The sequence below is a fragment of the Diadema antillarum genome, unplaced genomic scaffold (genome assembly GCF_040938485.1).
Source record: "Diadema antillarum isolate AM-2024a unplaced genomic scaffold, OU_Dant_1.0 scf00000091, whole genome shotgun sequence".
NCBI lineage: Eukaryota > Metazoa > Echinodermata > Echinoidea > Diadematoida > Diadematidae > Diadema > Diadema antillarum.
The window spans coordinates 482,434-494,463 of record NW_027270980.1 but is presented as its reverse complement, the minus strand read 5'-3'; the positions used below and the strand labels follow the sequence as shown (position 1 = coordinate 494,463).

Sequence of the window (12,030 nt, the reverse complement as noted above, 5' to 3'; positions counted from 1 at the left end):
GGGCAAAGTTACCATCTAATATGCAACGGGGCCCTGATCAAAGTACGTTTTGAATTATAACTAGGTAATTAACGAGATAGTGTGTGATTGCATGGAGATAAGGGGTCGAAACGGGTTAATTCTTGACTGACTACAGGTGTAACTGTAATAGGAAATGATTATATTGTGACTTTCAATGAGCTTTGAATCGTTTTTCCACGCCTACAATGATCCATGAAGAGAGATGGCAGTATAGAATCAAGTGCCCCCTAGTAGTGAATCAGGGTAACTTGCAGGGAGTATTGCTTCCAATTTGGTCATGCTATAAAGATATAATTATTTCCAATTTCCAATAGGCCTACGCAGTAAAATGTGCAAACATCATTATCATGAAAATGAATAAACCCCAGAATACAATTTAGTCAGGTACAGCATAATCCAAGCAAACATTTTCAGAAAACATGCATCCAGAGGCGTTTTCACATCAGCCCGATGTTTCGAAATAGCGCGCTATTTTGCTGGCTATTTTCTGCGAAAAATATCTCGAGCTTGGATTTTTATCGGGCTGATGTGAAAATGCCTCAGGAGAATCTTGATTTTCCTGAAAATGAATTTTAGGACCAGTCTCCACCCTCTTCACTCCGTGCTACCAATTCCTCAACAGTGTGTGTGCCGTTGTATCATGCGCATGTTGTTTATGTGTGTATGCATGTTCACGTACTGCAGCTATAGTGTCCTTTGTATAAAAGGACCAACTACTGTACTCCGTTATGTGCAAACCTATTGCTCGAACACGACTGAAACAATACTACTCTCCCTCTCCATTTCTCCCCCCTCTCTCTCTCTCTCTAGCTTAATACACACACACGTAACACAGTCACACACACCCTCACGCTTTACACAAACCCGCACATTATGCACAATCGTGTAGGCAAATATATTAAAAAAGGCCAACAGTTTTTCCGTGGCGCCTGCTTGCATGTCTGTGATACGAATTTTAGACGTTGTTCATCCCCATGTACACTCTATCACAAAAACTGTGCGTTGCGCTTTGCGATCGTCCTGATCCACACGTTCCAAAGATCATGAAATTTGCAGGGATATGAATAAAGCGTCACACAAAAACAGCAGTTCGCCGATCTGTAGTGATACCGTATCATGAAGTGGTTAACAAATTCAACAGATGAATCCATTCTCGTTTGTTGCATAATTCTCTACAGAACACATGGCATGAGTGGTACGTTCAGACTATATAGGCCCATTATATAGGTACCCTATGACTACTTGTTTGGATAAGTCTTTTTTTTTTTACAACTTGAGTGAAATAATACTTGTAGGCCTACTACGCGGAAATGCTGTTTTATCCATGACGGACCTTTTTCCTGTTTCACGGAGAGGGAGAGAGAGAGGGGGGGGGGGGGGGGAGAGAATGGAGCGGGAGACCGTGGAAAAGCAGTGGAATAAAATGTGACTGGCGAAAGGGATAAAAGAGAATAATGACAAAATAACAGCAAATTTAAATACTAAAATATATAAGTCGACGTAAATGGATGTCTCGTACCTACATGTGCTTCATGTGAAAGCCAAAAACAACTGAACTGAAAGGAAGTTATGTTCGATGGAATGGAAGCAAGATAAGAGGATCGACAACTGCTAAGGCATCTTTTTAAACACTAATAAAGTACCGACATTATTGGCTCATGGGTGATAATCTTCATCATTGCAATTTTCGTAACTTCAGAATGTTTTTTTTTGTGCTTTTTCTTTTTCACCTTATCATTTGTATATTTATAAGTTCCATTTATCATATTTGTAATATTCACATATATATGTATCTATATTTTATGTGGAAGGAAAATGTATTTACAAGTTCTGTTGGAGATGGAAAAAATTAATGAAATGAAATGAAATATATAATCCAAACCTTTCCCTTTTTCAGCAATATCTTTATCTATCATTCAATCTTATCAGAATGGCTCCCATATGTACGCACTCAAAATCTGTATAACTTTATGCCGCTATAAAACCTGGCACTTAGAATATTGACTGGCCTTTAAAAAAATGCAAACAAAAACCATCACTAAGTGCCTAAATGCAGTTCATGCTTTTTCAATCTAAACATGACCTCAGTACACTTTGCTCCCATCAGCGCACCTCAAGTAAAGCGCAAGTGCTATATAGTCAAGCATAATATCATAAAGTGATTTTGAATATCTTTCACTATCGATTTGTCAATATATCAGTGTCGATAACTTACACGACAAAGAAATTCAAAGAAACTTTACCCTTCTAGGTCCATTATCGGCATTTCTTTTAATGTTGAGATTGCGACGACCCTTGCACCAACTTTAGCTCGTGTTTACTTGCAATTGATTCATATAAATGAACAGGGGAAACAGACCATTTCAAACTTTGTATAGATATTTCATATTAGTACCTGGAAATAACAATCGAGCTTTATCAAAATTGATACCGAGTACTTAGAATTTCATAGTTATGATAAGAAGTTGCCGTACTGGTAATGTTTGATCTAGTCACATGTTTGACCGTTTGTGATGCCACTTCCATTAAAGTTTGAATAAACACTTTTATTCTGTGTGTACATTTAAAAAAAAAATAATTGGTTAAAGTTAAAATAGGTTAGTAGAGAAAATGGAGTGTTATTCCACGGCAAAGCCTCTGTCGACAGAGAACAGTAATCATGATCTTGGTAAAAACATCTCGTAAATTTCATGCAAACCTAGAGATCATATCGCGGAAAGAATGATAGCTTTAAAAGATGACAAATGCAGTATAAAGACATGTAATCATATCGGAACATCACCAGATTCAGTCTTATTGAAAATTACTTATCATAATTCATTCTCTCATTCGTTCAAATGACGTAAGGGAACACCCGCCATGCGTAAAAAGGTGCAGGGGCGCATCGCGCATGGATATGTCGCAGTGCGGCTCAGTAGTGCGGCCCATTGAACGATGTGAAATAGCTAATGAATCTGATTGCAGCCATTCAACAAGCTATAGCTTGAGTCAACTTGCTGTACACTGTTCCGCCAGATTCCAGTGATCTGCCACCTGCTGTCCAACATCCGTAAACTCCCTGACAAATTGTTACCTAGTATTCAAAATGGTGAGTTACCCATTTTATTACATTGCTTATGGACTGTGATTTTATCCCCTTTATTCTTGTCTGTATGTGCATTTTAGTAAAACTGCAGATTTAAGAATGTGCTGAATTCTAACGTCCCTGTGTTGTGTGTCCCCGCCCCAATCCCCGTTATCGTCAGTTTGGGATCTACGTTTGCGTTGTGATGTAGAATCTAATACTTTGCAGCCGTGGCTGTGAGTGTGGTATGATTGGAAAGCGTAGATTTAAATGAGAAGAGCGTGTTTAATTGGTGATTTACCACTGTTAATGGGGCTGTGATCCACCAAGGTTGACTTCACTATATCGCTTTAGTAGTGAAATCAAGTCGTTACACTCTGCAGCAATCTGAACCTTTCTCAGTAATTTGTGGGCGCAGCTAATCAAATGTTAAAAAGTAAAATATATATTACAGCCTACCTGGCCTCTCTTAACTGTTACACAGCGAAATAGAATGCAGTCTTATTCTTTGGCCTTGATGTCTGTACGTGCAGTCGAGTATAACGTTACACTTTGCAGACACAATACAACTGTTACTGTGAATTATTTACATATAACTTAGTAACTACAATGATGATACTTAATAGATCTCTGCCTACTAGTACTGGTTCACTAACAGGTTAGTAGAGTGATATTTAAAAAAACGGTCTTGACCCTGTGATACCACTAACCCATTATTGGTTACATTTTTAAAGATTCTACTGGAGTAGAATCTATACAACTGTATTTATGGGGGTAGATCTAGATTCTAATGCAAGAACCTTTTGTGGGTAGGGGTCTAGACTCTATCACAATTCACAATTTAGGAGGATTAGGCCTACTATAGATCTAGCTAGACCTAACGTTATAGGAATAAAAACCCTTCTAACGTTAAGCATATTCCGTCATTGTTAAGTTTAATTACAGTAATTTTTTATTGTTAGGTGCGTTATTTTGCCAGTTTAACTAGTTCTAATCTATTTGTTTTTTAAACCTCTAGACTAGATCTAGACATTCTAGGTATTCTACTTGCCTTTTTAGAAATAAAATGTAGAACTACAACATGTATATAGACAGTCTCTAAAAATGTAGAATGGAATCCTATAGGTCTACTGATAATGCATGTTTTAGATTTACTAATATAAATTTAGTTGAGTGTCCAACACCCTAATGTTTTTCTATCAGTAGATAGCGCATTTATGGGTAAACTTGGTCTAGCAGGTAAACTCGGCCCTTAGCGCCCTCATATTAAACAGGTGGCCAAGTTTACCCATAACTACGGTAAATTTACTTGGAATATCTCACTATATGTCTGAAATTTTACTCACATGTAAAGAAAAATGCTCTGAATTCACAAGCGTGCTATATCAAAAATGTGATTTGCAGTACACGCTCCAAAATACTGTAAAAGTGGATATTTTCGCGTGACTAATTTTTCGCACTTGGCCGGGTCGGAAGAGTTTCGCGTGTTTTTAATTCCGCAGAATCAAGACATCACGCACAGGCACATATGGCAAGCAAAAATATTCACGTGCATTTATTTTCGCGCTAGTTTCTGGTTGCGCGAAATGCGCGAAAATTTGAACACCGCGAAAATTTCCACTTTTACAGTAAGTGCTTCGAACGCGTGGGGTGTTATTTTTATGCCCTCGGTTGTGCTTTGAAGCCAACACCTCTTCCCTCTATTGACAATACGTGTGAAATGCACATAATGCTTTTCCAATGTGCATTCGTAAGCTACGGCATCATTGTTTTGCTGTTGATCTTGTTTATTATCAGTTCTTTTCAGTGATATTTGGACATCATCAAATCCCCAGTGAAGAATGCAATTGAGTATATGAATATAAGAACGACCCAAGTCCAATTTTTGGCCAAATTTAGTTTGACATGGGAAATTGTAGCTTATGCATGGACTCATCTTGTGTGTAAATGATAAATCCTAATTACCCCCAGAAGTGCCTGAAATGAATGAATTAAATCTCATATTAATGTAAGAATGAAGGACTTGGGTCATTCTTTCATTCATATAATAGCGCCCTCTCTCATCCTTCTCCCATCTCTATAGCAGAATATCATGTATATGAATCAAAGAACGACCCAAGTCCATATGAATCAAAGAACGACCCAAGTCCACCACACAAAATGGCCTCTCCACAATTAATGTAAATGTTAATTGTCATAATGATATATTTTCTAATTTGTATATACAATGTTTCCTTCCCATCACAGTTAAATAGAATATTATTGGACAAATAAAAAAGATATGAAGTTTTTTTTAGTTTACTCGAAATGATCTTCCATGGACTTGGGTCGTTCTTATATTCACATACTCAATTAAACCACTGCGTGTAGTCTCATGCGTGAAAGTTACCCTCAATGCTAGAAATAGAGGGGTGTGAATTTCAATGCACTGTGTCGCTGTTTCAAACATATTTCTCAACTGGAACTGACAAATATGTATGTAAATAGCAGGAGTGGCCGCACTCATATCCATCTCAGACAGAGTTTTATAATGTGAATGCTTTCAGAAAGTTATCTCCCTTGACCTCTAGTTATCAAAGGAAGCTACATGTACTTGACCCAATAGATGATGGCTTCTACCATAATAGCAGAACATCAGATTTTTTAGATCATACCAGAGTCCATACAATATTGAAGAGTCACAAATTATCATTATGAGTGTAATGTAATGTTTACTTTTATAGCTCCCAACAGTTGCTAGCAAACCTGCAAGCATATATGTACATGTACATCCATGTATGTCTTTTATGCGTGTTTGTTTTTTGTTTTTTTGTAACACCAACTGGTAAGTGACTGGGCAATGCAATACATCACAAGAAAAATAAGTCTCTTGTGTTTAACAATGATACATGATTCTGCACATGTTGTCTTTCAGCGAAATAGGAAAAATGTATGAAAATGTGAAATTAATGAAATTGCTTGTACACAAAATGAATAAGTAGACTTTTAGATATTGTATGAGACTTTTCATTTAGGTTATTTGCCCAGCAAAATCCGCAATTGGGAGCATATCCAGTTGTAGCAAATTCAACTGTGATCTTATATTTAACTGGTAACTCTAACTTTCATTAGCAGATTACACTTGAATCTTTGCAGTCATAGTTATTGATGTTCTCCTGTTTAAATTTCCAATAGATTTCAGATGCTTGTACTAGAGATGTCTACTGTGAAGACAAGTCTTGTAAAGAAAACTCAGTCTTCATCATACATGTTTGTAGAAATCTGTATTGTAAAGGAAAAGCCATTAACTGGACGGAACAGATTTTTTTTTTCTCTCAAAGTACTGAAATAAGCGCAGATAGCTCTTTTTCTAATGCCCTCTCATCCTATCTTGTGCCCTTTCCACAGGCTGATCAACTGACAGAAGAGCAGATTGCAGGTAAATACATATGTATTCTGTGTAAGAATCTTTACATCAAGTACTAGTAAACCCACCTGCTTTCAAGTAAACCCATTTGTGCATATATACAGTATATAGGCAGGATGATAAATGAATTACCTTTGCTTCATGTGAACCATGCCAATATGAAGAGCAAGAATCCTGATTGTCTTTGTTTCATTACTCTCAAAGCTAATCCCTCAATACCCGTGCCATAAAATGTGTATTCCCAATCTCAGCCCACAGCAATGTATCTTGTAAGCAGTAATATTTGTGTAAATGTATGCTATATCTGTGATTTAAATGATACTCACTGAATGCCTAATCCAAAGTGATAGATCTGCAATCTCTAATTGAGCCATTCTGTCTGATTTTACACAATTCCCAGCAAATTTGTCTCGTATCAGAATACAGTTAACTGTTACATTTGCAGATGTCAGAACTTGTAGTTGCATGTTTTTTGTGAATATTTGTTCCAATACAGATCTTCGTGTGCTTTTTTTTTTTTGCAATTCGCACATGACATAACACTTGTCAAAATAAATTTCCAGGTTTATTTCGTTCCACTATCATGCTTCTGGCGGGTATAGATGCTAATATTAAAAAACATGCTAGGCTAGGAAATTGGCATAACACTTGTAATTTGTAATTTTCCCATAGAGAGCCCTCTAGATCACAATGTTTAAATGTGCATGCAGTCAGCTGTGTTCTGATGATGATTTATCTTTCAAAAATTCATCCACACATTGTGTCCTTGGTTGTAGGAATCTAAGAGAAATATCAAGGAACTTTAGACATCAGGAGTACTCCATTTCCCAACCAATATTTGCTGAAAGGCCTTAGCATTGTGGACGTACTTTCCAACTTTCAGTGCGTCACTGCACATAATTTGTTCAGCGAGTAAATGACTGTCTGAAGCTTTCAATGCAGAATCAACACAAGCATTGTGCTTATGTATCTACTGAATATTCAGTGTTCTTCACTACAAAGTCTTGAAATCCAGCTCTGAATAGTAAAGTATCTGTCTGTGTAAATTGTGCCAAAGTATCATCGATGATCTATTTTAACCCCCTCTCTGATGTATGCGTTACATTATGTCAATGTGTCTCACTGTGTTGTATCTCTTTTAAATCATAGAATTCAAGGAGGCTTTCTCCCTCTTCGACAAGGATGGTGATGGCACGATTACCACCAAGGAGCTGGGAACTGTGATGCGCTCTCTGGGTCAGAACCCTACAGAGGCTGAACTCCAGGACATGATCAACGAAGTTGATGCAGATGGTTAGTTTATTGAAATTTGGTAATGTAAAGAGAGAAACAAGACAAAAAAAAAGAAGAAAATATGTTAGTGTCTATTTAGAGAGTGGAACCTAGCATCATCAAAATGCCTGCAGGGTGTATTAATTCTAGAGGATGCACAACCAAAAATTGGAGAAAAAGGTTATATAGGGATAACCTTATAATTCTTGGCTTATTAGCGGGGACCTTTAATCTACATAATGTTGGCATTATACTTGGAGACAGCATGTCTGTTTTTTGGAAATTTTTATTTCGACTGGAGGGATGTTAAAGCCAATTAGACCAAAATTTTGCTTTATTAACAGGTTTAGGCCAGTGGTTGACAAGTGATTGACATGTCATTGAAAGAAAAGTCGGCAGGCAACTTTCAAAATTTGATCATTTTGGATTTTTTTGATATCTCCACCCCAAGTGATGTGTGAGGGACAATGTTTATTGCTGTATTAAATTTTGGGCTTATGATAGAAGGAGCTGATGTTTAGTCAAACACACAATACAAAACAACTGATTGCAGAAATTGGTTACATTTTCATGCATTCATTCAAACTAATTGTCTCAGAAAGATAAAAGCGATTATAGTCAAGAGTGTGTGTGCATGGGGAGGCTGTACGTGTAGTTAAGTGTTGGAACACTCAAAATACATCCCGATCTTGTACACAGGGCACATGTATTGAAAATGTGTTTGTAAGTGTGGGAGGGAGAATGTTAAACTTTTTGACATCTGATGGAAGAATGACACAGCCAATACTGATCTCACAATCATTTTTAACCAGCACATTCAGGATAGAAATTTTGAGAGGATTGATTATCAGCTTCCAGTCTTTCTTTTGTCTGTGCAGGAAATGGAACAATTGATTTCCCAGAATTCTTGACGATGATGGCAAGAAAAATGAAAGAGACAGACAGCGAAGAAGAGATCCGCGAGGCTTTCAGGGTATTCGACAAAGATGGCAACGGCTTCATTAGGTAAGGCATCCGGCCTCTGTAATAATAGGTCAAAAGATTTGCAAGTTTAGCAGCCTGATTATATCTATGCCAAATGTATGCATGACTTTCAGCTTGTTTTTATGCCTCCACAACGAAGTGGCCGGAGGCATTATGTTTTCGGGTCGTCCGTCCGTCCGTACGTACGTCCGTACGTCCCGTTTTGTTTTTGTCGATATCTCAAGAACCGTGTGGTGGTTTTACATCAAACTTGGTATGAGGGTATATCCTTGGGGGATAATACTTTGTGTGGATTTTAGGGTCACAGAGTCAAAGGTCACAGGTTATTTTGTGAAAAAAAATTGAAATTTCATGTTTTTCTCCATATCTCGCAAATGGTTCAAAGTATCTTTATGGAACTTAGTATATATGCTTGTACGGATGGACAGTGATTATCTAGGGAAGTTGGGGGTCATGGGTCAAAGGTCAGGGGGGTCAAGGTCAACTCCTCAAAATATCACTACTTTCCTTGAAATGCAATATGCCTGAAGGTTTTTTTTTTTTTAAACTTGATGTATGGCATGTATTACCCAATATATATTTTTGGGGAAGTTTCTTGCCAAAAGGTCAAAGGTCAAAAGGTAAAAGGTCAAGTGAAAGTGCTAAATTGCACTTTTTCCTCCGTATCTCGAAAGTAACTCAAGGTATCATCATGAAACTTACATATTTATGCATGTTCAACCTAACAGTGATTCTCTTTGGAACTGTGAGGTCAAAGGTCAAAGGCCAGGTTTAGATAATGCTATTTTCCCATTTGATACTGAAATTATACTTTTTCTCAATACTTTGAAAATTACTCAATGCATAAACTTATAAAAGGGTCAAAAGTCAAGTAAAAATCATCAGTTCCCCAAATACCTGCACTCTGACATTTTAACCATTCATCCAATTGAACCTAGTTCTAGGAAAGTGAACATTCAGCACATTTGTGTCAAACCTGTCATTTTAATATTTTGCCAATTGTGTGAAACTGTCATCACACATTGTCAAGACATTGTACTATAGACCTATTAGGAGAACCATGCATTATGGCGGAGGCATATCAGTAGCCGTAGCGATATATCTAGTTCATTTTGGCATTCGGATAGTGAAATTGTACCTCCTGAATACAATAGGAGACAGAAATAAGAGATATCTAAAAACAAAGTAAAACGAAGTGGTCCTAATAAAAGGTGAGTGACACCTTTTATTAGAACCTCTCTTTTTTATATCTCCGCCATTTTAAAAACCAATTTTCATCAAATAAACTTCGATTCTTCATAGAATTGTTTGCCCTTTGATATTTCATATAAGTGGTTTCTAATTGTCTATAATTGTGTGTACTTTAAAGGGTGTGTACAGTTGTGGTCGAGGTGAGGATTTAGCTTTTAACGTTTTACGAGATATTCAGAAACCACTCTATGAGATGTCAAAGAGCATGCAGTTCTAAGGGTATCAAAAGTTTATTTGATGAAAATCGGTTTTGAAATGGCTGAGATATCCAAAAACATGGTGAAACAAAGAGATCCTAATAAAGTTGTGGCATGTCGCCTTTTATTATTATCACTTTTTTGGATATCTCAGCCATTTGAAAACTAATTTGCATCAAATAAACGTTGAATCCTTCTTAAAATTACATGCTCTTTCATATTTCATAAGAGGTTTCTGATTATCTCCCTTAAGAATGTTCAAAACATGAATCCCCACCTCAACCAGTACTGTACAGTCCCTTTAAAGGGGATGGCTAGTAACTGATCAGTGAGAATGCTGGGGGATGATTGTTCAATCCTTGTGGGATTCATTGAAGAGTACGTTATATATCTATTGTACGTGGTGTATTTGCTTCAGAACGGTCTCATAGGTAAGTAATGTGCAGTTTAATGCCCCGTCACTGTACAGGCATGCTAACCTGGAAACATTAAACTGCACATTACTTCATATGAGACCATTCTGAAGCAAATAATTTTCACACAACAATAGATATATAATGTACTCTTAAATGAATCCCACAAGGATTGGAGCAATCATCCCCCTGCATTCCCACTGATCAGTTACTAGCCATCCCCTTTAATAATTCACATGAGTAGTTTCTAATTAGGCCCCCCCCCAAAAAAAAAAAAAGCGATGTTGTATTGGCGTAACATGAGATTTTCAAATAGGGTCGGGTGGGCGGATTTTTTTTTTTATTATTTTTTTTTTTTGCTAACTGTATTTTACGTGTAAAACTCATACCAAAACCCCATTCGATAGAGAGGGTCTGTTGCATCCAAAGTTTGTTATATCACCGGTTTAAAAGCCGTCACGACATACCGGTCAGAATACGAACGAATAAATTCCGGGCTAAATCACCCAGCGCCACAGACAAATTGATTCTCCGAATAATATTAAATAAAATCTTCGAAACGGACTTGCCGGTCGCCGACACGCTGTACTGCGCGGCCATTTTCCGACACCAACTGTTGTTGTTGTTTTTGATAATTCGCAAACCCGTATCGCGCCCTCTCTCGGTAAAAAAGATGTATTTCCTTTTTTTTTTTGTTGAAAAGTTCAGGGTCAAGGTTTTTTTTAGGGTCGGGCGGGTTACGCCAATACAACGATTTGGGGGGGGGGGGGGGGGCCTTATCTAGAATTGTGTGTCCTTTAATATTTCATATAAGTGGTTTCAAATTATCTCACAAAAAAAGTTAAAACCTGAATCCACGTCTCAACCAAAACTACATGTATACCCTCCCTTGAAACATCTGACAAGAGTCCAAAATGATGTGTGACGCTCTTTGCAAAGCATGTAGGACCTTGCCAGGTGTGACAGTCATGGTAATCAACTGTTTGCAAACTCTGAGATAGATTTATAAGTTAAAATGATTCGAAATATTTGGTGTGGTATATCTGCCATGATTGATCTCTGCCATTTACATTTCAAACATTGTTTATTCTTAGTTCTTCTTTGGAAACCTTAAAATACAAGTTTCTCTGTTTCACCATTTTCACTGAAAATACTGTTTTGCAAACATGGCATTAGAACAGTCATGGAGATGTTCAATTAAAATGGTTAGATACATGTGTAGAATTGCCTTCAGTTGTAGGCAGTTGTGCAGCAGTTTTCCTCAAATGCCAGTATACTTATTACTGTAAAAGTGCATATTTTCGCGTTACTAATTTTTCGCATTCAGGCGGGCAAGAAGAGTTTCACATGTTTTTAATTCCGCGGAATCAAGACATCAACTACTGGAATATGTGGCAAGCAAAAATATTCGGGGGCTTTTGT

The 12,030-nt window shown here is 37.2% G+C and overlaps 1 protein-coding gene across 1 annotated transcript in view; it reads left to right on the top strand.

The window, feature by feature from the left end:
• The first annotated feature begins 2,986 nt into the window (after positions 1 to 2,986).
• The window catches only part of LOC139718207 (uncharacterized), a 42,128-nt gene continuing 33,084 nt past the window's right edge, over positions 2,987 to 12,030 (top strand). Inside the window, exons 1-4 of the mRNA XM_071629686.1 lie at positions 2,987 to 3,109; positions 6,473 to 6,503; positions 7,641 to 7,784; positions 8,642 to 8,768. Of these exons, the coding sequence (XP_071485787.1) occupies positions 3,107 to 3,109; positions 6,473 to 6,503; positions 7,641 to 7,784; positions 8,642 to 8,768 (305 nt within the window). The 5' untranslated portion in view covers positions 2,987 to 3,106. The remainder of the gene's footprint in view (positions 3,110 to 6,472; positions 6,504 to 7,640; positions 7,785 to 8,641; positions 8,769 to 12,030) is intronic.